Source organism: Bombina bombina, chromosome 1 (assembly GCF_027579735.1).
Source record: "Bombina bombina isolate aBomBom1 chromosome 1, aBomBom1.pri, whole genome shotgun sequence".
Lineage (NCBI taxonomy): Eukaryota > Metazoa > Chordata > Amphibia > Anura > Bombinatoridae > Bombina > Bombina bombina.
This window is the reverse complement of record NC_069499.1, coordinates 303794360-303821659: the sequence shown is the minus strand read 5'-3', so window position 1 is coordinate 303821659 and position 27300 is coordinate 303794360. Positions and strand designations below refer to the sequence as shown.

Genomic DNA, 27300 nt, shown 5'->3' with positions numbered 1-27300 from the left:
TATATAAATTTTTACCTCCTAATTCTATAATTTTATATTGAACAGCAGTGGCATTAAACTTTTAGACTAGTAATCCCAGAGTGGGTTTTAAACGCGCATCCAAATACATCTGTTTCTGAATTCTGTTTCTATATCCAATATTGAGGTTTTTATTGGGATTTTGGATGTTTAGTGATTGCTAACTGTTTGCACTAACAACTGTTTGATCTTCTTTCTTTTTTTAATATACTTGCAAGTGAGTGCAGACTTCCTCTGTGTGTTGTATTAATTTGTTTTGTAATTTTCCCTATGGGCCTTGCACCCAGACTTGTCTGGGGTACATGTCTGGATCTCTGGGAAATGTGCAGCTACCTGTGAGTGCTATTGAGCACCCAGGGCTGTGCATTTTGCAGGGCTACAGGATGTGTACTTGGTCCAGTATATATTACATAGATACATACATACATACATAGATAGATACATACACACACATTCTTACTATTAATGGTCATAAGCTAATTAGATTTCTGATCACAGAAATGTTAAACTGCTGCTCTTTCGTATGCATGATAGCACATTGTTAATAGTTGTATTGAGAGTTAGACACTTTAATGATATATCTACCTGCGTGAACAATTTCTAGCAGAGTGAGTTGCTTTTCCCGAAACAACCTCATTGCTCTCAGTCTCTGCAGCTCCAGTTGTTGCTTGAGGTCTTGCTCCTCTTTCTGTCTCTTTAGGTGGATCACTTCTTGTTCTCGTTTAGTTCTAAAATAATAAATTCAACCAAGAATATTAATATTGTGCCCCAGCAATTTATTTAATCTGATACTTAAAACCACATAGGAGAAGATGTCATTTTAATTAAATTCCTTTTTTTAAAGCAGAAGGTTGTTTCCATTTTTAAATTCATCTTTAGTGCAAGAAACCAAGGCCTAGATTTAGAGTTTTGTCGATAAAGACACGCGTAGCTAACGCAGCTTTATTTTCCTACCGCTGCTTCCAAACAACGCTGGTATTTAGAGTTGTCTGAGGGGCTGCGTTAGGCTCCAAAAAGGGTGCGTTGAGCCGAATTTACCGCGACTTCAACCCTCAATACCAGCGTTGCTTACGGTAGCGGTAAGCTGCCAAAACGTGCTCGTGCACGATTCCCCCATAGGAAACAATGGGGCAGTTTGAGCTGAAAAAAAAACCTAACACCTGCAAAAAAGCAGCGTTAAGCTCCTAACGCAGCCCCATTGTTTCCTATGGGGAAACAGTTTCTAAGTCTGCACCTAACACCCTAACATGAATCCCGAGTCTAAACACCCCTAACCTTACACTTATTAACCCCTAATCTGCCGACCCCGCTATCGCTGACACCTGCATTTTATTATTAACCCCTAATCTTCCGTTCCGGACACCGCCGCCACCAACATTATCCCTATGAACCCCCTGATCGGAACAGCCAATAGAATGCAAGCTCAATCTGATTGGCTGATTGGATCGGCCAATCGGATTGAACTTGAATCTGGATTGGCTGATTCAATCAGCCAATCAGATTTTTCCTACCTTAATTCCGATTGGCTGATAGAATCCTATCAGCCAATCGGAATTCGAGGGACGCCATCTTGGATGACATCATTTAAAGGAACCTTCATTCGGCGAGTAGGCGTTGGTTGAAGAGGATGGATCCGCGTCGGCTGGAAAGAAGATGGCTCCGCTCCGGATGGATGAAGGTAGAAGATGCCGCTTGGATGAAGATGTCTGCCAGTCTGGATGTCCTCTTCTGCCCGGATAGGATGAAGACTTCTGCTGGTCTGGATGTCCTCTTCTGCCCCATCGGATGAAGACTTTGGCCCGGCTGGGTGAAGACGACTCAAGGTAGGGAGATCTTCAGGGGGGTAGTGTTAGGTTTATTTAAGGGAGGTTTGGGTTAGAGTAGGGGTATGTGGGTGGTGGGTTTTAATGTTGGGGGGAGGTTGTATTTTTTTTTTACAGGTAAAAGAGCTGATTACTTTGGGGCATGCCCAGCAAAAAGCCCTTTTAAGGGCTGGTAAAAGAGCTGATTACTTTTTAATTTAGAATAGGGTAGGGACCTTTATTATTTTGGGGGGCTTTTTTATTTTATTAGGGGGCTTAGAGTAGGTGTAATTAGCCTAATAATCTTGTAATCTTTTTTTATTTTTTGTAATTTAGTGTTTTTTTTTTTTTGTAATTTAGTTTAGTTTATTTAATTGTATGTAATTGTAGGTAATTTATTTAATTAATTTATTGATAGTGTAGTGTTAGGTTTAATTGTAACTTAGGTTAGGATTTATTTTACAGGTAATTTTGTAATTATTTTAACTAGGTAGCTATTAAATAGTAAATAACTATTTAATAGCTATTGTACCTAGTTAAAATAAATACAAAGTTGCCTGTAAAATAAATATAAATCCTAAAATAGCTACAATATAATTATTCGTTATATTGTAGCTATATTAGGGTTTATTTTACAGGTAAGTATTTAGTTTTAAATAGGAATACTTTAGTTAATAAGATTTAATTTATTTCGTTAGATTAAAATTATATTTAACTTAGGGGGGTGTTAGGGTTAGACTTAGCTTTAGGGGTTAATACATTTATTATAGTAGCGGCGAGGTCCGGTCGGCAGATTAGGGGTTAATACTTGAAGTTAGGTGGCGGCGATGTTAGGGAGGGCAGATTAGGGGTTAATACTATTTATTCTAGTGTTTGCGAGGCGGGAGTGCGGCGGTATAGGGGTTAATACATTTATTATAGTGGCGGCGAGGTCCGGTCGGTAGATTAGGGGTTAATAAGTGTAGGTAGGGTAGCGGCAACGTTGGGGGGGGCAGATTAGGGGTTAATAAATATAATATAGGGCTCGGCGATGTTGGGGGCAGCAGATTAGGGGTTCATAGGGATAATGTAGGTGGCGATGTGCGGTCGGCAGATTAGGGGTTAAAAATATTTATTATAGTAGCGGTGATGTGGGGGGACCTCGGTTTAGGGGTACATAGGTAGTTTATGGGTGTTAGTGTACTTTAGAGCACTGTAGTTAAGAGCTTTATATACCGGCGTTAGCCCATAAAGCTCTTAACTACAGCCTTTCCATGGGCGGTAGGAGTCTTGTCGGTAGAGGGTGACTCTAAATACCAGCGTTAGGAAGATCCCATTGAAAAGATAGGATATGCAATTGGCATAAGGGGATCTGCAGTATGGAAAAGTCGCGGCTTGAAAGTGAGCGTTAGACCCTTTCCTGCCTGACTCTAAATACCAGCGGGCGGCCAAAAGCAGCGTTAGGACCCCTTAACGCTGCTTTTGACGGCTAACGCAGAACTCTAAATCTAGGCGTAAATGTAATCCTTAAGGGACAATAAACACTAACAGCCAGATTATGAGTTTTGCGTTATGGCTGGCTCGCTAATTACTTGTACGTTATTTTCACTGCTCACCTTTCATATCGCTGCTATTACAGGTTTGCAAAAAAAACGGCTTGTGCGGGCGATATGGTTGTGTTGAGCTCCATACCTCACCCAAATACAAGCGGTGTTTTGACGTGCTCGTGCACGATTTCCTCACAGACATCAATGGGGAGAGCCGACTAAAAAAAAGCCTAACACCTGCGATTGCGGAATGAAAAGCTCCGTAACGTAGCCCCATTGATGTCTATGGGGTAAAAAATGTATGTTTAAACCTAACACCCTAACATAAACCCAGAGTCTAAACACCCCTAATCTGCCACCCCCAACATCGCCGCCACCTACATTACACTTATCAACCCCTAATCTGCCGCCCCCAATGTCGCTGCCACCTACATACATTTATTAACCCCTAATCTGCCGCCCCCAATGTTGCCACCACCACTATACTAAAGTTATTAACCCCTAAACCTCTGGTCTCCCACATCACTAACACTGAATAAATATATTAACCCCTAAAGTAACCCTAACTCTAAGTCTAACCCTAACGTAATCCTAACACTAACACCCCCTAACTTTAACATAATTAAAATAATTCTAACTAAAACTTACTATTAATAACTAAATAATTAATTCCTATTGAAAAATAAATACTTACCTGTAAAATAAACCCTAAGCTAGCTACAATATAACTAATAGTTACATTGTAGTTAGCTTAGGTGTTATTTTTATTTCACAGTTAAGTTTGTAAAAAAAAAATGGGCATTTAGCTCTTTTACATTGCCCAAACCCTAATCTAAAAATAAAACCCACCCAAAAAAAAAACTTAAAAAAACCTAACACTAACCCCCGATGATCCACTTACAGTTTTGGAAGAACGGACATCCATCCTCATCCAGCCCGCAAAGTCCTTATCCAAGCGGGCAGAAGTCTTCATCCATCCGGCGCGGAGCGGGTCCATCTTCAAGACATCCGGCGCGAAGCATCCTCTTCTTCCAAGGTCAACGAAGAATGAAGTTTCCCTTTAAGGTACGTCATCCAAGATGGCGTCCCTTACATTCCGATTGGCTGATAGAATTCTATCAGCCAATCGGAATTAAAGGTGAAAAAATCCTATTGGCTGATCCAATCAGCCAATAGGATTGAGCTTTAATCCTATTGGCTGATTCAATCAGCCAATAGGATTGAGCGTGCATTCTATTGGCTGATTGGCACAGCCAATAGAATGCAAGCTCAATCCTATTGGCTGATTGGATCAGCCAATAGGATGAAAGCTCAATCCTATTGGTTGATTGGATCAGCCAAAAGGATTTTTTCACCTTTAATTCCTATTGGCTAATTCTATCAGCCAATCGGAATGTAAGGGACGCCATCTTGGATGACGTACCTTAAAGGGAAACTTCATTCTTCGTTGACCATCGGAAGTAGAGGATACTCCGCGCTGGATGTCTTGAAGATGGACCCGCTCTGCGCTGGATGAAGATAGAAGATGCCGTCTGGACGAAGACTTCTGCCCGCTTGGATGAAGACTTCTGCCGCCTGGATGAGGATGGATGTCCGGTCTTCAAAGACTGTAAGTGGATCGTCAGGGGTTAGTGTTATGTTTTTTTTAAGGGTTTATTGGGTGGGTTTTATTTTTAGATTAGAGTTTGGGCAGTAAAAGAGCTAAATGCCCTTTTAAGGGCAATGCCCATCCAAATGCCCTTTTCAGGGCAATGGGGAGCTTAGGTTTATTTTTATTTGGGGGGTTTGGTTGTGTGGGTGGTGGGTTTTACTGTTGGGGGGGTGTAAAAGAGCTGATTTCTTTGGGGCAATGCCCTGCAAAAGGCCCTTTTAAGGGCCATTGGCAGTTTAATGTAGGCTAGGGGGGGGGGGCTTTTTTATTTTGATAGGGCTATAAGGAATAATTCGTTTTTTTTTTTGATAATTTCTTTTTTTATTTTGTGTTTATTTTTTTGTAATTTAGATAATTGTATTTTATTAATTTATTTAATTTTATTGTAATGCTAGGTGTTAGTGTAACTCGGGTTAGGTTTTATTTTACAGGTAAATTTGTATTTATTTTAACTAGGTAGCTAGTAAATAGTTAATAACTATGTATTAACTAGTCTACCTAGTTAAAATAAATACAAACTTAGCTGTGAAATAAATATAAAACCTAATATAGATACAATGTAACTATTAGTTATTTTGTAGCTAGTTTAGGTTTTTTTTTTACAGGTAAGTATTTAGTTTTAAATAGGAATTATTTAGGTAATAATTGTAAGTTTTATTTAGATTTATTTTAATTATATTTAAGTTAGTGGGTGTTAGGGTTACGTTAGGGTTAGGTTTAGGATTTAATAGGTTTATTATAGCGGCGGTGTTGGCGGACAGCAGATTAGGGGTTATTAATATTTAAATAGTGTTTGTGATGCGGAAGGGCGGCGGTTTAGGGATTAATAGGTAGTTTATGGGTGTTAGTGTACTTTTTAACAGTTTAGATATGAGTTTTGTGGCACAGCTTTGTAGCGTAAATCTCATAACTACTGACCAAAAAAGAAAAAACAAATAATAATAAAAAAAAAAAAAACCCTAACACTAAAGTCCCAAATAGGTATTCTCGGTTTCAGAAGTCTGGCGGAGAAGGTCTTTTTCCAGGTGGGTCAATCATCTTCATTCACAGCGAAGGCGGCGCAGAGTGGGAGGTCCGGAGCGGTCTTCCAAGATGTGGCAATCCTCTGCGGCATCGGCGGACCTCGGCAGGGGCGGTCCTCGGGGTACCTTGAATTCTTCAGTGTGTGGCTGATGATCGCATGAAGAGGAACCTCCACGCCTTCGCCGAGGACCGCCGCTGAGGAGAGCTACCACCGCCAATGACTGCCGCCGAGGATCGCCACTTCTGGGAAGAGCGCTCCGGACCTCCGTTCCGAGTCGCCTTCGCTGTGGAAGAAGATGATGGACCCGCCTGGAAGAAGACCTTCTCCGCCAGACTTCTGAAACCGTGAGTACCTATTTGGGGCTTTAGTGTTAGGGTTTTTTTTTTAATTTTTTAACTTAATTTTTTTTTGTGCACTTGGATAAAGAGCTGAATGTCCTTTTAAAGGGCAGTGAAAAAGAGCTAAATGCCCTTTTAACGGCAATGCCCATACAAATGCCCTTTTCAGGGCAATGGGTAGATTAGTTTTATTAGTCATCACAAAAACAGAAAACTCCGGCGAACCTCCAGGCGTAAGAAAAAAACGTTTTTTTATTTATAGCAGAAAACAAGCTAAAACATAAAAAATAAAAGCAAAGTGTCACAGCAGGACTAGTGTCTGTGTCTTACGCGTTTCAGCTATGATCAAGCCTTACTCATAGTTTTATTAGTGTTAGATTTTTTTATTTTGGGGGGTTTGTTGGGTGGGGGGTTTTACTGTTAGGGGGGACTTTGTTTATTTTTAATGTAAAAGAGCTGTTAAACTTAGGGCAATGCCCGACAAAAAGCCCTTTTAATGGCTATTGGTAGTTTAGCATTAGATTAGGGGGTGTTTTTATTTTGCGGGGGCTTTTTTTTTATTTTCATAGGGATTAGGTTTAATTTTTTTATTTTGGATAATGTGTATTATTTTCTGCAATGTTAGCCTTTTTTATTTTTTATAATTAGATTAATCTAATGTAATTTTTGTTTGTATTTTTTATGGTAAGTAGTTTCTTTTATTGTAATTAAGGTGTTAAGGGGGTGTTAGGTTAGGGGCTTAGTCATTAAATTAGTTTTTTTGCGTTGTGGGAGTTGGCGGTGTAGGAGTTAATAGGTATATTAGGTTTAATGCGTTGTGGGGGGTTGGCGGTTTAGGAGTTAATAGATTTATTAGGTAGTTTGCGATGTTGGGGTTTGCGGATTTAGGGGTTAATAATTTTATTAGGTAGTTTTTTTTTTTCTTAATACTTTGTACAGACGGTTAATTTTGTTTTTTTAATACTTATTGCGGGCGGTATTTTATTTTTTATTTTAATACTTATTGCGGGCATTTTTTTTTTGTAATGCTCCGTTTGCCTTTGCTGCATCCCGGTGAATTCCGAAAATGGCAGGGTGGTGAAAGAATCCACCTTCATCCAAGTGGAATTATTTTGGCATGCCTCGCGCTGCCAACATTCCTTTGAGGATGCGTGTGCAACTGCCGACAGCGACTGACATTACAAACGCAATTATAGTATAGATAATCCACTTTCCAAAAACCTAAACAAACTTACATTTTATAAAAAAAAAATCTTCTTATATTGCAATAAACAGATAGCAAACATGGCATTATTTTGAGTAAATTATATTTTAAATGGGTTAAAATCCTTTGGGCCACTCATTTATATGTGTATATATACAGGGCGTGAACCCCATCATACAACAGACATGTTAACATCCTGGCCCAAAGCTCTTTATGGCAAACAAATTGGTGAAAACCTTGTCACCTCATATATTTTGCAATCCCCCAAAAAAAGAAAACCACTATTTGGCACACACTTAAACACATAGGTAGATCTGCAGAAAGGGAGCCAAAAAAATAAAACAACTTTTACTGTCAAATCGTTGAGGCTCTAAGGCAGCCCAGGCGAAAAGTGCGTTAGGCGTTCGCCTGTCTGTGAGTAATCTGGATATGGTTATACTTTATTTGTGTGCTCTCTGTGATTGATATACAGGTAATTCTGGTCATGCCACTGCAAACTGTACCTTTTTCACAATAATTGTAAGCAGCTGCCTACCAAGAGATAGTCTGATAAGCCCCACCCTTTACCCACCTGTGGGTAACACAAAATCATAGTCAGTAGTTTATTAGGAACCTTTTTCTATCTCGGTGGACATCTTACAATGGATCTCTGACAGTGTTGGAATCTGCTTAATTTTGCAAACTTAGGCCTAGATTTGGAGTTTGGCGGTAGCCGTGAAAACCAGCGTTAGAGGCTCCTAATGCTGGTTTTAGGCTACCGCCGGTATTTGGAGTCATTCAAAAAAGGGTCTAACGGTCACTTTTCAGCCGCGACTTTTCCATACCGCAGATCCCCTTACGTCAATTGCGTATCCTATCTTTTCAATGGGATCTTTCTAACTCCGGTATTTAGAGTCGTGTCTAAAGTGAGCGTTAGAATTCTAACGACAAAACTCCAGCCGCAGAAAAAAGTCAGTAGTTAAGAGCTTTCTGGGCTAACGCCGGTTTATAAAGCTCTTAACTACTGTGCACCGACACTCGAATACATTTTTTTAACCCCTAATCTGCCGACCGCCACCTACGTTATACTTATGTACCCCTAATCTGCTGCCCCTAACACCGCTGACCCCTATATTATATTTATTAACCCCTAACCTGCCCCCCACAACGTCGCAGCCAGCTACCCACAATAATTAACCCCTAATCTGCCGACCGCAAAGAGCCGCCACCTACATTATAGCTATGTACCCCTAATCTGCTGCCCCTAACACCGCCGCCCCCTATATTATATTTATTAACCCCTAATCTGCCCCCTCAACGTCGCCTCCACCTGCCTACACTTATTAACCCCTAATCTGCCGAGCGGACCGCACCGCTACTATAATAAAGTTATTAACCCCTAATCCGCCTCACTAACCCTATAATAAATAGTATTAACCCCTAATCTGCCCTCCCTAACATCGCCGACACCTAACTTCAATTATTAACCCCTAATCTGCCGACTGGAGCTCACCGCTATTCTAATAAATGTATTAACCCCTAAAGCTAAGTCTAACCCTAACACTAACACCCCCCTAAGTTAAATATAATTTTAATCTAACGAAATTAATTAACTCTTATTAAATAAATTATTCCTATTTAAAGCTAAATACTTACCTGTAAAATAAATCCTAATATAGCTACAATATAAATTATAATTATATTGTAGCTATTTTAGGATTAATATTTATTTTACAGGTAACTTTGTATTTATTTTAACCAGGTACAATAGCTATTAAATAGTTAAGAACTATTTAATAGCTAAAATAGTTAAAATAATTACAAATTTACCTGTAAAATAAATCCTAACCTAAATTACAATTAAACCTAACACTACACTATCAATAAATAAATTAAATAAAATACCTATAATTATCTACAATTAAACCTAACACTACACTATGAATAAATAAATTAAATACAATTCCTACAAATAAATACAATGAAATAAACTAACTAAAGTACAAAAAATAAAAAAGAACTAAGTTACAAAAAATAAAAAAATATTTACAAACATTAGAAATATATTACAACAATTTTAAACTAATTACACCTACTCTAAGCCCCCTAATAAAATAACAAAGCCCCCCAAAATAAAAAAATGCCCTACCCTATTCTAAATTACTAAAGTTCAAAGCTCTTTTACCTTACCAGCCCTGAACAGGGCCCTTTGCGGGGCATGCCCCAAGAAGTTCAGCTCTTTTGCCTGTAAAAAAAAACATACAATACCCCCCCCCAACATTACAACCCACCACCCACATACCCCTAATCTAACCCAAACCCCCCTTAAATAAACCTAACACTAAGCCCCTGAAGATCTCCCTACCTTGAGTCGTCTTCACCCAGCCGAGCCAAATTCTTCATCCAAGCGGAGCAAGAAGAGGTCCTCCATCCGGTAGAAGTCTTCATCCAAGCGGGGCAGAAGAGGTCTTCCATCCGATTGAAGTCTTCATCCAAGAGGCATCTTCTATCGTCATCCATCCGGAGCGGAGCGGCAGCATCCTGAAGACCTCCGACGCGGAACATCCATCCTGGCCGACGACTGAACGACGAATGACGGTTCCTTTAAATTACATCATCCAAGATGGCGTCCCTCGAATTCCGATTGGCTGATAGGATTCTATCAGCCAATCGGAATTAAGGTAGGAATATTCTGATTGGCTGATGGAATCAGCCAATCAGAATCAAGTTCAATCCGATTGGCTGATCCAATCAGCCAATCAGATTGAGCTCGCATTCTATTGGCTGTTCCGATCAGCCAATAGAATGCAAGCTCAATCTGATTGATGAAGACTTCTACCGGATGGAGGACCTCTTCTTGCTCCGCTTGGATGAAGAATTTGGCTCGGCTGGGTGAAGACGACTCAAGGTAGGGAGATCTTCAGGGGCTTAGTGTTAGGTTTATTTAAGGGGGGTTTGGGTTAGATTAGGGGTGTGTGGGTGGTGGGTTGTAATGTTGGGGGGGGGGTATTGTATGTTTTTTTTTACAGGCAAAAGAGCTGAACTTCTTGGGGCATGCCCCGCAAAGGGCCCTGTTCAGGGCTGGTAAGGTAAAAGAGCTTTGAACTTTAGTAATTTAGAATAGGGTAGGGCATTTTTTTATTTTGGGGGGCTTTGTTATTTTATTAGGGGGCTTAGAGTAGGTGTAATTAGTTTAAAATTGTTGTAATATATTTCTAATGTTTGTAAATATTTTTTTATTTTTTGTAACTTAGTTCTTTTTTATTTTTTGTACTTTAGTTAGTTTATTTCATTGTATTTATTTGTAGGAATTGTATTTAATTTATTTATTGATAGTGTAGTGTTAGGTTTAATTGTAACTTAGGTTAGGATTTATTTTACAGGTAAATTTGTAATTATTTTAACTATTTTAGCTATTAAATAGTTCTTAACTATTTAATAGCTATTGTACCTGGTTAAAATAAATACAAAGTTACCTGTAAAATAAATATTAATCCTAAAATAGCTATAATATAATTATAATTTATATTGTAGCTATATTAGGATTTATTTTACAGGTAAGTATTTAGCTTTAAATAGGAATAATTTATTTAATAAGAGTTAATTAATTTCGTTAGATTAAAATTATATTTAATTTAGGGGGGTGTTAGTGTTAGGGTTAGACTTAGCTTTAGGGGTTAATACATTTATTACAATAGCGGTGAGCTCCAGTCGGCAGATTAGGGGTTAATAATTGAAGTTAGGTGTCGGCGATGTTAGGGAGGGCAGATTAGGGGTTAATACTATTTATTATAGGGTTAGTGAGGCGGATTAGGGGTTAATAACTTTATTATAATAGCGGTGCGGTCCGCTCGGCAGATTAGGGGTTAATAAGTGTAGGCAGGTGGAGGCGACGTTGTGGGGGGCAGATTAGGGGTTAATAAATATAATATAGGGGTTGGCGGTGTTAGGGGCAGCAGATTAGGGGTACATAGGGATAATGTAAGTAGCGGCGGTTTACGGAGCGGCAGATTAGGGGTTAAAAAAATATGCAGGGGTCAGCAATAGCGGGGGCGGCAGAATAGGGGTTAATAAGTGTAAGGTTAGGGGTGTTTAGACTCGGGGTACATGTTAGAATGTTAGGTGCAGACGTAGGAAGTGTTTCCCCATAGCAAACAATGGGGCTGCGTTAGGAGCTGAACGCGGCTTTTTTGCAGGGTTTTTTTTCAGCTCAAACAGCCCCATTGTTTCCTATGGGGGAATCGTGCACGAGCACGTTTTTGAGGCTAGCCGCGTCCGTAAGCAACTCTGGTATCGAGAGTTGAAGTTGCGTTAAATATGCTCTACGCTCCTTTTTTGGAGCCTAACGCAGCCAATTCTGTGGACTCTCAATACCAGAGTTATTTTAAAGGTGCGGACAGAAAAAAGCCAGCGTTAGATACGCGGGTCGTTACCGACAAAACTCTAAATCTAGCCGTTAGAGCCTCAACGATTATGGTCTTATTTTGAAATAGACAATTGTAGTTTGTTTTATCCAGATGCTCCGACAGTGCTACCTTGTTTTTAAATGTGTGTTTTTATATATACTCATCCTATGTAGGATGTTTGTATTTTAATATTTGACAGTAAAAGTTGTTTTATTTTTTTTGGCTCCCTTTTTGCGGATCTACCAATGTCTTTAAGTGTGTGTGCCAAATAGTGGTTTTCGTTTTTTGGGGGATTACACTGAATACCAACCACTAGGGCACCCCCTGCACTCCCCTAAGGAATATGAGTGTATGGGTTATATATGGAACCATAATTTGATGAATAAGGCAGTTCTATACCTATCTCATTGATATACACTTCATATATTTTACCTTTTCTGAATAAGTATCTGGTATTTTAAAAGGGTTAAAATCCTTTGGGCCATTAATTTCTGCGTGGATACATACACGGCGTAAAGCCCTTCATAGGATAAACATGTTTCCAGCCTGGCCCAATGGTTTCTATAGCAAAAAAACTAAATCTATGCTTACCTGATAAATTTATTTATGTCTGGATATGGTGAGTTCACGGCTTGAGTAATTACTGTTGGGAATATCACTCCTGGCCAGCAGGAGGAGACAAAGAGCACCACAGTTAAACTGCTAAGTATCACTCCCTTACCCACAACCCCCAGTCATTCGACCAAAGGAAAATGGAGAAAAAGGAGTAACACAAGGTGTGTAGAGGTGCCTGAGGTTATAGTCAAAAGAACAACTGTCTTAAAATAAAGGGCGGGGCCGTGGACTTACCATATCTGGAAATAAATTTAGTTTTTCTTTCCTAAGATATGGTGAGTCCACGGCTTGAGTAATTACTGTTGGGAACCAATACCCAAGCTAGAGGACACGGATAATAGGGAGGGACAAGACAGGCAGTCCTAAACAGAAGGCACCACCGCTTGAAGAACCTTTCTCCCAAAAGAAGCCTCAGCCAAGGCAAAAATATCAAATTTGGAAAAAGTATGTAGAGAAGAACAAGTTGCAGCCTTGCAAATTTGTTCCACAGAAGCTTCATTTTTGAAAGCCCAAGAAGAGGAAACAGCTCTTGTGGAATGAGCCGTAATTCTCTCAGTCGGCTGCTGTCCAGCAGTCTCATAAGCCAAATGAATTATACTTTGTAACCAAAAAGAAAGAGAGTAGTAGCAGTAGATTTCTGACCTTTACGTTTCCCAGAGAAACAGACAAAGAGGGCAGAGGACTGGCGAAAATCCTTAGTCACCAGTAAGTATAATTTAAGAGCACGTACAACATCCAAATTGTGTAACAAACGTTCTTTGGAAGAACAAGGATTAGGACACAGAGAGGGAGCAACAATTTCCTGATTGATATTTCTATTAGAAACAACCTTAGGAAGGAAGCCTAACTTAGTACGAAGAACCGCCTTATCGGCATGAAAAATAAGATAAGGGGAATCACACTGCAGAGCTGAGCGTTCCAAGACTCTCCGAGCAGAAGAGATAGCAACAAAAAACAAAACCTTCCAAGATAACAACTTAATGTCTATGGAATGTAACGGCTCAAACAGAGCCAGCTGTAAAACTTTAAGAACAAGGTTAAGGCTCCAAGGAGGAGCAACAGACTTAAAGACAGGCCTGATTTTGACCAAGGCCTGATAAAAAAATAAATTTATGCTTACCTGATAAATTAATTTCATCTATGATACGACGAGTCCACGGATTCATCCTTTACTTGTGGGATATTATCCTCCTGCTAACAGGAAGTGGCAAAGAGCACCACAGCAGAGCTGTCTATATAGCTCCTCCCTTAACAACACCCCCCAGTCAATCGACCGAAGGTACAGAAAGAAAAAGGAGAAACTAAAAGGTGCAGAGGTGACTGAAGTTTAAAATCAAAAAAATATAATCTGTCTTAAATTAACAGGGCGGGCCGTGGACTCGTCGTATCATAGAAGAAATTAATTTATCAGGTAAGCATAAATTTACTTTTCTTCTATAAGATACGACAAGTCCACGGATTCATCCTTTACTTGTGGGATACAATACCAAAGCTACAGGACACGGATGAACGGGAGGGACAAGACAGATGGCTAAACAGAAGGCACCACTGCTTGAAGAACTTTTCTCCCAAAAATAGCCTCCGAAGAAGCAAAAGTATCAAATTTGGAAAATTTGGAAAAGGTATGAAGCGAAGACCAAGTCGCAGCCTTACAAATCTGTTCAACAGAAGCATCATTTTTAAAAGCCCATGTGGAAGCCACCGCTCTAGTAGAGTGAGCTGTAATTCTTTCAGGAGGCTGCTGTCCAGCAGTCTCGTATGCCAAACAGATGATGCTTTTCAGCCAAAAAGAAAGAGAGGTAACCGTAGCTTTTTGACCTCTACGTTTTCCAGAATAGACAACAAACAAAGAGGATGTTTGACGGAAATCTTTGGTTGCTTGCAAGTAAAACTTCAAAGCACGAACCACGTCCAAGTTGTGCAACAGACGCTCCTTCTTAGAGGAAGGATTAGGACACAGAGAAGGAACAACAATTTCCTGATTAATATTCTTATTAGTAACAACCTTAGTAAGGAATCCAGGTTTGGTACACAAAACCACCTTATCAGCATGGAAAACAAGATAAGGCGAGTTGCATTGCAATGCAGATAGTTCAGAAACACTTCGAGCCGAAGAGATAGCAACTAAAAACAGAACTTTCCAAGATAGAAGCTTAATATCTATGGAATGCATAGGTTCAAACGGAACCCCTTAAGAACTAAATTCAAACTCCATGGCGGAGCAACAGATTTAAACACAGGCTTAATTCTAACTAAAGCCTGACAGAACGATTGAACGTCTGGAACATCTACCAGACTCTTGTGCAGTAAAATTGATAAAGCAGATATCTGTCCCTTTAGGGAATTAGCTGATAGCCCCTTCTCCAATCCTTCTTGGAGAAAAGACAAAATCCTAGGAATCCTGATCTTACTCCATGAGTAGCCTTTGGATTCGCACCAATAAAGATATTTACGCCATATCTTATGATAAATTTTCCTAGTGACAGGCTTTCAAGCCTGAATCAAGGTATCTATGACCGACTCAGAGAATCCCCGCTTGGATAAAATCAAGCGTTCAATCTCCAGGCAGTCAGCCGCAGAGAAACTAGATTTGGATGCTGGAACGGACCTTGAATGAGAAGGTCCTGTCTCAGTGGCAGAGTCCATGGTGGTAGAGATGACATCCACCAGGTCTGCATACCAAGTCCTGCGTGGCCACGCAGGTGCTATCAAAATCACAGAAGCTCTCTCCTGTTTGATTCTGGCAATCAGACGAGGAAGGAGAGGAAATGGTGGAAACACATAAGCCAGGTTGAACGACCAAGGTACTGCTAGAGCATCTATCAGTACTGCTTGAGGATCCCTTGATCTGGACCCGTAACAAGGAAGTTTGGCATTCTGACGAGATGCCATCAGATCCAATTCTGGTGTGCCCCATTGATGAATCAATTGTGCAAACACCTCCGGATGGAGTTCCCACTCCCCCGGATGAAAAGTCTGACGACTTAGAAAATCCGCTTCCCAGTTCTCCACTCCTGGGATATAGATTGCTGATAGATGGCAAGAGTGAGTCTCTGCCCATCGAATTATTTTGGAAACCAGTTCTCCACTCCTGGGATATAGATTGCTGATAGATGGCAAGAGTGAGTCTCTGCCCATCAAATTATTTTGGAAACCTCTATCATCACTAGAGAACTCTTTGTTCCCCCCTGATGATTGATATATGCTACAGTCGTGATATTGTCCGACTGGAATCTTATGAATCTGGCCAAAGCCAGCTGAGGCCACGCCTGAAGCACACTGAATATCGTTCTCCGTTCTAGAATATTTATCGGGAGGAGAGCCTCCTCCTGAGTCCACACACCCTGTGCTTTCAGGGAATTCCAGACTGCACCCCAGCCCAATAGGCTGGCGTCCGTCGTCACTATGACCCATGCTGGCCTGCGGAAACACATTCCCTGGGACAGATGATCCTGTGACAACCACCAAAGAAGAGAGTCTCTGGTCTCTTGATCCAGATTTATCTGAGGAGATAAATTTGCATAATCCCCATTCCACTGATTGAGCATGCATAGTTGCAGTGGTCTGAGATGCAAGCGAGCAAACGGAACTATGTCCATTGCCGCTACCATTAGTCCGATTACCTCCATACACTGAGCCACGGACGGCCGAAGAAAATTTTTCATGTCTACCGAATCTATTGGAGTTCCCAGGAATGGAACTCTTGTGAGGGGGATAAGTGAACTCTTTTTTATGTTCACCTCCCACCCGTGAGATCTTAGAAAAGCCAACACGATGTCCGTGTGAGATTTGGCTAGTTGGTAAGTTGACGCCTGAATTAAGATATCGTCCAGATAAGGTGCCACTGCTATGCCCAGCGGCCTTAGAACCGCCAGAAGGGACCCTAGCACCTTTGTGAAAATTCTGGGAGCTGTGGCCAACCCGAAGGGAAGAGCCACAAACTGGTAATGCTTGTCCAGAAAGGCGAACCTGAGGAACTGGTGATGATCTTTGTGGATAGGGATGTGCAGATACGCATCCTTTATATCCACGGTGGTCATATATTGACCCTCCTGGATCATGGGTAAAATAGTCCGAATGGTCTCCATCTTGAAGGATGGAACTCTGAGGAATTTGTTTAGGATCTTGAGATCTAAAATTGGTCTGAAGGTTCCCTCTTTATTGGGAACCACAAACAGATTGGAGTAAAACCCCTGCCCCTGTTCTGTTTTTGGAACTGGGCAGATTACTCCCATGGTATATAGCTCTTCTACACAGCGTAAGAACGCCTCTCTTTTTGTCTGGTTTACAGACAACTGAGCAAGATGGAAAGATGGAATCTCCCTCTTGGAGGAGAATCTTTGAAGTCTAGAAGATACCCCCTGATTTCTAAAGCCCAGGAGTCCTGAACGTCTCTTGCCCAAGCCTGAGAAAAGAGAGAAAGTCTGCCCCCTACTAGATCCGGTCCCGGATCGGGGGCTGCCCCTTCATGCTGTCTTGGTGGCAGCAGCGGGCTTCTTGGCCTGTTTACCTTTGTTCCAAGTCTGGTTAGGTCTCCAGAGTGACTTGGATTGAGCAAAATTCCCCTCCTGCTTTGCAGCAGGGGAGGAGGTAGAGGGACCATCTTTGAAGTTTCGAAAGGAACGAAAATTATTTTGTTTGGTCCTCATCTTATTTGTCTTATCCTGAGGAAGGGCATGGCCTTTTCCTCCAGTGATGTCTGAAATGATCTCTTTCCGTTCAGGCCCGAATAGGGTCTTACCCTTGAAAGGGATGGCTAAAATCTTAGATTTTGATGACACATCAGCAGACCAGGACTTAAGCCATAACGCTCTACGCGCTAAAATGGCAAAACCTGAATTCTTTGCCGCTAATTTAGCCAGTTAAAAAGCGGCATCTGTAATGAAAGAATTAGCTAGCTCGAGAGCCCTAATTCTATCCAGAATATCATCTAATGGGGTCTCAACCTGAAGAGCCTCCACTAGAGCCTCGAACCAAAATGCAGCTGCAGCAGTTACAGGAACAATGCACGCTATAGGTTGCAGAAGAAAACCGTGATGAATAAATATTTTCTTTAGATCTTTGAAAGCACAACTGTCCTCCATAGGTATAGTTGTACCCTTAGCTAGGGTAGAAATAGCTCCCTCAACCTTAGGGACCGTCTGCCACGAATCCCGAATGGTGTCTGATATGGGAAACATTTTCTTAAAAGTAGGAGGGGGGGAGAAAAGGGAATACCTGGTCTATCCCACTCCTTTGTAACAATGTCCGAAATCCTCTTAGGGACCGGAAAAACATTAGTGTAAGTAGGAACCTCTAGATATCTATCCATTTTACACAATTTCTCTGGTGGAATTACAATAGGGTCACAATCATCCAGAGTCGCTAAAACCTCCCTGAGTAACAAGCGGAGGTGTTCTAGCTTAAATTTAAAAGCCGTCATATCTGAGTCTGTCTGAGTGAACGTCTTTCCTGAATCAGAAATCTCTCCCTCAGACAGCAAATCCCTCACCCCCAACTCAGAACATTGTGAGGGTACATCGGAGATGGCTAATAAAGCGTCAGAGGGCTCAGCATTTACTCTCACACCTACTGCGCTTCCCCTGCAACCCAGGCAGCTTAGATAAAACCTCTGTGAGGGTAGTATTCATAACTGCGGCCATATCTTGCAGGGTGAAAGAATTAGACGCACTAGAAGTACTTGGCGTCGCTTGTGCGGGCGTTAATGGTTGTGACACTTGGGGAGAATTAGATGGCATAACCTGATTCCCTTCTGACTGAGAATCATCCTGCGACATACTTTTATCAGCTAAAATATGTTCTTTGCAATTTATTGCCCTTTCAGTGCATGAGGGACACATTTTAAGTGGGGGTTCCACAATGGCTTCCAAACACATTGAACATTGGCTTTCCTCAATGTCAGACATGTTAAACAGGCTAGTAATGACCACAAACAGGCTTGAAAACACTTTATTTAGTGAAAAAATAATCTTAAAAAACGGTACTGCGCCTTTAAGAGAAAAAAAGCATACACGTTCTGCAAAACTGCTATAAAATAATCAAATAGTTTCAATTTTTTGATATAAGATTCAAATTATGCAGCTAAGTTTGCCCCACAAGGAAAGGAACACTTAACCCTTACAGTAAAAACCAGATGATTAATAAACTTTTAAATCCGGAAAGAACACCCCCTGCACCTCGCCACAGCCCTGCTGTGGCGCCTACCTGCCCTCAGGGATCCGGAAAACAGGGTTAAAAGCTTTGCTTTGGCCCAATACTCTCACAAGGGCCCACCGGAGTTGGAGCTTGCTGCTTGCCTGTCAAATACAACTGTGCAACTGAGGCACGAAAATAGGCCCCGCCCATCTCACTCGATGTCTCTCAGCCCAAATGAACCGCACCAGAGCGGTCTCAAACTAGCCATGTGGGTTCTTAAACCCCAAAAAGAAGCCAAGCGTACCCTCTCATTAATTCATCAACAACTTTCCTGATGAATACATATTTTCTTGCCAAAAAGCACTCCCAGTTAAAAAACGTTTGCCCACAAACATTCAAACTCGGTGTCAACCATTTTTTCTCAGCCCCTATATGCAAGCTTAGTAATACCCCTCTTCTCTTAGGATTACTGCTTACCCTTACCCTCATGGAGATACTGTCAGCCAATTCTGAAATACCACAGTCTCTCCAGAAAAAAATTACTGAACATACCTCACTGCTTATAGCATGAAAAACATTCGTCACACTGAAGTTTCTTAAGTACTCCTCAGCCATTCTGTGGGAACTGCTCTGGATCTTAGTGACAAATGCTAAGATCATCAGCCTCCAGGCAGAAGTCTTCATCCATCTGCTGCCTGAGAGAAAATAGTACACACCGGTACCATTTAAAATAAAAAACTCTTGCTTGAAGAAAATAAAAACTAACATTTTATCACCTCTTTCACTTTACCCTTCCTAGTACTTAGAGTGGGGGGTGGAGTTAAGGGAGGAGCTATATAGACAGCTCTGCTGTGGTGCTCTTTGCCACTTCCTGTTAGCAGGAGGATAATATCCCACAAGTAAAGGATGAATCCGTGGACTCGTCTTATCTTATAGAAGAAAGATTGCACATCTGGCACATCCGTCAAAAGTTTATGTAGTAAAACTGATAAAGCAGAAATCTGACCCTTCAGGGTACTGACTAACAATCCCTTCTCCAGGCCTTGGATTCACACCAATAAAGATATTTACGCCATATATTATGGTAAATCTTTCTAGTAACAGGCTTGCGATCCTGAATCATGGTCTCAATGACCGACTCAAAAAAATCATGCTTAGACAGAATTAAGCACTCATCTCCAAGAAGTCAGCTTCAGAGAAACGAGATTTGGATGAAGGAAGGGACCCTGAACCAGGAGGTCCTTCCTCAGAGGTACTCTCCAAGGTGGGAGAGATGACATCTCCACTAGATCTGCAAACCAGATCCTGTGAGGCCACGCAGGGGCTATTATAATCACAGACGCCCTCTCCTGTTTGATACGAGCAATGACTCGTGGAAAGAGAGCAAACGGAGGAAACAGGTATGCAACCTGAAAACCCAAGGAACAGCCAGAGCATCTATCAGAACGGCCTGCGGATCTCTTGACCTTGAACCATAGCTTGGAAGCTTGGCGTTCTGACGGGACGCCATCAGATCTAACTTCGGCACCCCCCATTTGAGGATTAAGCTAGAAAACACCTCCAGATGGAGTTCCCACTCCCCAGGATGAAAAGTCTGTCTGTTCAGAAAATCCACTTCCCAGTTGTCTACTCCTGGAATGTGGATGGCCGATAGACAGTAATTGTGGGTCTCTGCCCACTGAGGAATCCGAGTAACCTCCTTCATGGCTAAGGAACTCCGAGTTCCTCCCTGGTGATTGATGTAAGCCACAGAGGTTATGTTGTCTGACTGGAACCTGATAAACTGGGCTGAGGACAACTAAGGCCAAGCCAATAGAGCACTGTAAATCGACCTCAACTCCAAGATGTTGATGGGAAGAGCAGACTCTTCCCGAGTCCAAAGGCCCTGAGCTTTTAACGAGTTCCAGACTGCTCATCAGCCCAACAGACTGGCGTCTGTGGTCAAGATCACCCAGGAAGGTCTCCGAAAGCATGTGCCCTGAGACAGATGTTCCTGAGAAATCCCACACGGGAGAGAATCCCTTGAAGGCTGATCTAACTCTATTCTCTGAGATAGATCCGCATGGTCGCCATTCCGTTGTCTGAGCATGCACAACTGGAGAGCTCTCAAATGGAATTGAGCAAAAGGAATGGATGTCCATGGAAGCCACCATCAGACCGATTACCTCCATACATTGAGCCACTAAAGGATGAGCAGTAGCCTGAAGAGAGAGGCAAGAGGAAATTATTTTGTTTTTCCTGGCCTCTGTCAGAAAAATCTTCATCAATGTAGAATCTATTATGGTCCCTAATAACACTGCTCTTTTAGCAGGGGAAAGTCAGCTATTTTCAAGATTCACATTCCATCCATGGTAATGAAGAAAAAACAATCTCTCTGTGTGAGATTTTGCTTGTCGAAAAGATGGCACCTGAACCAATATGTCGTCCAGGTAGGGTGTCACAGCACTTCCACAAGAACGGATCACTGCCAAAAGAGCCCCCAGAACCTTTGAAAAAATTCTGGGAGCCGTGGATAGACCAAATGAAAGGGCCACGAACTGGAAATGTTTGTCCAGAAAGGCAAATCTCAGGAATCTGTGAAGGTCCCTGTGAATAGGAACATGAAGATACACATCCTTTAGGTCTATCGTTGTCATGAACTGACCCTCTTGTACTAAAGGAAGAATGGAGTGTATAGTCTCCATCTTTAAGGATGGAACTTTGAGAAACTTGTTTAGATACTTCAAGTCTAGAATGGGATGGAAAGTTCCCTCTTTTTTGGGAACCACAAATAGGTTGGAGTAGAACCCGAGACCCTGTTCCTGCACTGGAACTGGAACTATCACTCCCAGGGAGGAAAGATATTGTATACATTTCAAGAACGCCTCTCTTTTTATCTGGTCTGCAGATAATTTGGAGAGAAGGAATCTGCCTCTGGGAGGAAAAGTCTTGAATTCCAATTTGTAACCCTGGGAGGATACTATGTCTACAGTCCAGGGATCTGGGATATCTCATATCCAGGCTTGAGGGAACTGAGAAAGTCTGCCCCCCACCTGATCCGATCCCGGATTGGGGGCAAACCCTTCATGCTGATTTGGAATCAGCTGTGGGTTTCTTTGATTGTTTCCCAATTGATTGTTCCAAGACTGATTGGGTTTCCAAGAAGGCTTGGATTATTCCTACTTGGAAGAAGAAGGGGAAGGCTTTCCTCTGAAGTTACAAAAGGAACAAAAATGACTGACATCCTTTAGGCCTATTCTTCTTATCTTGAGGTAGAAAAGACCCTTTTCCACCCGTAATATCAGAGATAATTTCTGCAAAACCGGGTCCAAACAAGGTTTTGCCCTTGTAAGGAATCGCCAGAAGCTTGACTTTAGAGGAAACGTCCACAGACCAGGATTTCTAACATAATGCCCTGCAGGCTAGGACAGCGAAACTAAAAGTTTTAGCTCCTAGTGTAACAACCTGTAAAATGGCATCTGCAATAAAGGAATTGGCCAATTTAAGAGCTTTAATCCTATCCTGAATTTCATCCAAGGAAGTCTCTACTTGAAGAGAATCAGACAAAGCGTCGAACCAATAAGATGCCGCACTAGTCACGGTGACAATACACACCACAGGTTGCCATTGGAGACCTTTATGAACATAAATCTTTTTCAAATAAGCCTTCAGCTTCTTGTCCATCAGATCCTTAAAAGAGCAGCTATCCTCAATAGGAATAGTGGTTCTCTTAGCCAGAGTGGAAATGGCCCCTTCAACTTTGGGTACAGTATGCCAAGGGTCTTTAATGGAGTCTTCGACAGGAAACATTTTCTTAAAAATGGGAGATGGGGAAAAAGACACCCCTGGTTTCTCCCATACCTGTGAGATAATCTCCCTAGCACGGTACGACACAGGAAAAACCTCAGAAGTGGAAGGTTCATGAAAGAAACTATTAAGTTTACTATATTTCTTAGGAGTGACGACAGGGGTATTGGAGTCATCTAAAGTAGCTAAAACCTCCTTTAACAATACGCAAAGGTGTTCAAGCTTAAATCTGAAGGATACCACCTCAGTCTCAGAAGAAGGAATTATACTGTCCGAATCTGAGATTTCCCCTCAGAAAGTCCCAATGTATCTTCCTCATCAGACTTATGAGAAAAGGCAACTTGGGAAGCAGAACTGAGGACAGGCACCTTACTTTCTGAAATTCTAGATTTCCTCTTGCGTTTTCCCTGTAATCTGGGAATGCCAGCTAATGCCGCAGATACCACTGAAGATACCTGGGCAGCAATTTCTGCTTTTAAATAAACTCCACTAGGAGTTATAGAGGAACCACAGGGCCCTGCCTGTGACGCCATTGAGGCTTGGGACGTAGCAGGAGAAAGCTGAGGCAATATTTTAAAAGCATCATCTTGAGAGACATTAGGCTCACAAATCTTACCTTTATTTTGCAAAGTTTTCTTGACACATGAAGAACACAATTGCATAGGAGCTGCAATTTGTGCATCTAAACATAATAAGCATGAATTTATGAGAGCAGGTTCTTGCTCCATATCAGACATGTTGTGAAACAGTAAAAAAAAACTTGTACAGATAAGTTTCAAAGATTTTAATATTCAATTAAAATAAGCTAAGGAAAAAATACACTTTAAATTTTATCTCAAATTAGGATCGATCCCCAGCTAAAAATATGTGAGAAAAGTTAAGAAAAAACATTGAATAAACATCAAATATGAAGTAAAGTCGGTCATGTCACCGCAACTGCCGAGCTCAAATTACTGCTGCGACACAGAGAGGCACTAAAAATAGCTTCCTGGTACACCAAGTATCAGAAATAACCGTTTTTTCAAATCGGACAGTTTAAAATGTTGCATTGGTTTATTTTAAAGCAAAGGGGGAATAAATAAGCTGCTGAAATAGAAAATTTAGCCTTGCTTTCAGTTTAAACTTGAATTGTTTTATCAAGTAAATATGTGTCAGAAAATAAAGCCTAATAAAAACATTTTACCCTTTCTTTTTTAAAGAGTTTAAATGTTAGTCTCACACATGCTACAGTGCCTGCTTCATGCCCCAGTGTAACCCATACAACAGGATTATCTATGTCCCAATAAAAAAGCAGTGTCTTTTAAGTTGTTATGTGCATGGTCTCCCTAACTGGAAGAAAAAGCACTTACGCTATTTATTGCAAATACACTGGTGCCAACCTTGCCACTTTATATATTTTACCTTTTCTAAGAAAGTAAAACATAATTTATGTAAGAACTTACCTGATAAATTCATTTCTTTCATATTAGCAAGAGTCCATGAGCTAGTGACGTATGGGATATACATTCCTACCAGGAGGGGCAAAGTTTCCCAAACCTCAAAATGCCTATAAATACACCCCTCACCACACCCACAATTCAGTTTAACGAAAAGCCAAGAAGTGGGGTGATAAGAAAGGAGCGAAAGCATCAAAAATAAGGAATTGGAATAATTGTGCTTTATACAAAAAAATCATAACCACCACAAAAAAAGGGTGGGCCTCATGGACTCTTGCTAATATGAAAGAAATGAATTTATCAGGTAAGTTCTTACATAAATTATGTTTTCTTTCATGTAATTAGCAAGAGTCCATGGGCTAGTGACGTATGGGATAATGAATACCCAAGATGTGGAACTTCCACGCAAGAGTCACTAGAGAGGGAGGGATAAAATAAAGACAGCCAATTCCGCTGAAAAATAATAATAATCCACAACCCAAAACAAAAGTTTTTAATCTCAAAATAATGAAATTATAAGCAGAAGAATCAAACTGAAACAGCTGCCTGAAGTACTTTTCTACCAAAAACTGCTTCAGAAGAAGAAAACACATCAAAATGGTAGAATTTAGTAAAAGTATGCAAAGAAGACCAAGTTGCTGCTTTGCAAATCTGATCAACAGAAGCTTCATTCCTAAATGCCCAGGAAGTAGGAACTGACCTAGTAGAATGAGCCGTAATTCTTTGAGGCGGGGAATTACCCGACTCTACATAAGCATGATGAATCAAAGACTTTAACCAAGATGCCAAAGAAATGGCGGAGGCCTTCTGACCTTTTCTGGAACCAGAAAAGATAACAAATAGACTAGAAGTCTTTCTAAAATCCTTAGTAGCTTCAACATAATATTTCAAAGCTCTTACTACATCCAAAGAATGTAAAGATCTCTCCTTTGAATTCTTAGGATTAGGACATAATGAAGGAACAACAATCTCTCTACTAATGTTGTTAGAATTCACAACCTTAGGTAAAAAATTAAATGAAGTTCGCAACACTGCCTTATCCTGATGAAAAATCAGAAAAGGAGATTCACAAGAAAGAGCAGATAACTCAGAAACTCTTCTAGCAGAAGAGATGGCCAAAAGGAACAGAACTTTCCAAGAAAGTAATTTAATGTCCAGAGAATGCATAGGTTCAAACGGAGGAGCTTGTAAAGCCCTCAGATCCAAATTAAGACTCCAAGGAGGAGAAATTGACTTAATGACAGGTTTGATACGAACCAAAGCCTGTACAAAACAATGAATATCAGGAAGAATAGCAATCTTTCTGTGAAAAAGAACAGAAAGAGCAGAGATTTGTCCTTTCAAGGAACTTGCAGACATACCTTTATCCAAACCATCCTGAAGAAACTGTAAAATTCTAGGAATTCTGAACGAATGCCAGGAGAATTTATGAGAAGAACACTAAGAAATGTAAGCCTTCCAGACTCGATAATAAATCTTCCTAGACACAGATTTACGAGCCTGTAACATAGTATTAATTACTGAGTCAGAGAAACCTCTATGACTAAGAATCAAGCGTTCAATTTCCATACCTTCAAATTTAATGATTTGAGATCCTGATGGAAAAAAGGGCCTTGAGATAGAAGGTCTGGTCTTAATGGAAGAGTCCAAGGTTGGCAACTGGCCATCCGAATGAGATCCGCATACCAAAACCTGTGAGGCCATGCTGGAGCCACCAGCAGCACAAACGAACGTTCCATTAGAATTTTGGAAATCACTTTTGGAAGAAGAACTAGAGGCGGAAAGATATAGGCAGGATGATAATTCCAAGGAAGCGACAACGCATCCACTGCCTCCGCCTGAGGGTCCCTGGATCTGGACAGACACCTGGGAAGTTTCTTGTTTAGATGAGAGGCCATCAGATCTATTTCTGGAAGACCCCAGATTTGAACAATCTGAAGAAATACCTCTGGGTGAAGGGACCATTCGCCCGGATGTAACGTCTGGCGACTGAGATAATCCGCTTCCCAATTGTCTACACCTGGGATGTGAACAGGAGCTGGATTCCGCCCATACAAGTATCCGAGATACTTCTTTCATAGCCTGAGGACTGTGAGTCCCACCTTGACGATTGACATATGCCACGGTTGTGACATTGTCTGTCTGAAAGCAAATAAAAGATTCTCTCTTCAGAAGAGGCCAGGACTGAAGAGCTCTGAAAATCGCACGGAGTTCCAAAATGTTGATTGGTAATCTCGCCTCTTGAGATTTCCAAACCCCCTGCGCTGTCAGAGATCCCCAAGGTAGTCCCTTCAACTAAACGATGGTGATCTATCCACCATGTCAGAGAGTGTCGTACATTGGGATTTAAGGATATTAATTGTGATATCTTTGTATAATCCCTGCACCATTGGTTCAGCATACAAAGCTGAAGAGGTCGCATGTGAAAACGAGCAAAGGGGATCGCGTCCGATGCAGCAGTCATGAGACCTAGAATTTCCATGCACAAAGCTACCGAAGGGAATGATAGAGACTGAAGGTTTCGACAGGCTGAAACCAATTTCAGACGTCTCTTTTCTGTTAGAGACAAGGTCATGGACACTGAATCTATTTGAAAACCCAAAAAGGTTACCTTTGTCTGAGGAATCAACGAACTCTTTGGTAAATTGATCCTCCAACCATGTTTTTGAAGAAACAACACAAGTTGATTCGTGTGAGATTCTGCAGAATGTAAAGACTGAGCAAGTACCAAGATATCGTCCAAATAAGGAAATACCGCAATACCCTGTTCTCTGATTACAGAGAGAAGGGCACCGAGAACCTTTGAAAAGATCCTTGGAGCTGTTGCTAGGCCAAACGGAAGGGCCACAAACTGGTAATGCTTGTCTAGAAAAGAGAATCTCAGAAACTGAAAGTGATCTGGATGAATCGGAATATGAAGATATGCATCCTGTAAATCTACTGTGGACATATAATGCCCTTGCTGAACAAAAGGCAGAATAGTCCTTATAGTTACCATTTTGAATGTTGGTATCCTTACATAAAGATTCCATATCTTTAGATCCAGAACTGGTCTGAAGGAATTCTCCTTCTTTGGTACAATGAATAGATTTGAGTAAAACCCCAGACCCTGTTCCAGAACTGGAACAGGCACAATTACCCCGGCTAACTCTAGATCTGAAACACATTTCAGAAATGCCTGAGCTTTCACTGGGTTTATTGGAATGCGAGAGAGAAAAAATCTCTTCGCAGGTGGCCTTATCTTGAAACCTATTCTGTACCCTTGAGAAACAATGTTCTGAATCTAAAGACTGTGAATCGAATTGATCCAAATGTCTTTGAAAAATCGTAACCTGCCCCCTACCAGCTGAGCTGAAAAGAGGGCCGCACCTTCATGTGGA

The 27300-nt window shown here is 41.1% G+C and overlaps 1 protein-coding gene across 1 annotated transcript in view; it reads right to left on the bottom strand.

Moving 5' to 3' along the window:
* IQCB1 (IQ motif containing B1) overlaps window positions 1-27300 on the bottom strand; it is a 322033-nt gene that overhangs the window by 84871 nt on the left and 209862 nt on the right. Inside the window, exon 10 of the mRNA XM_053698079.1 lies at window positions 604-746. Within this exon, the coding sequence (XP_053554054.1) occupies window positions 604-746 (143 nt within the window). The remainder of the gene's footprint in view (window positions 1-603; window positions 747-27300) is intronic.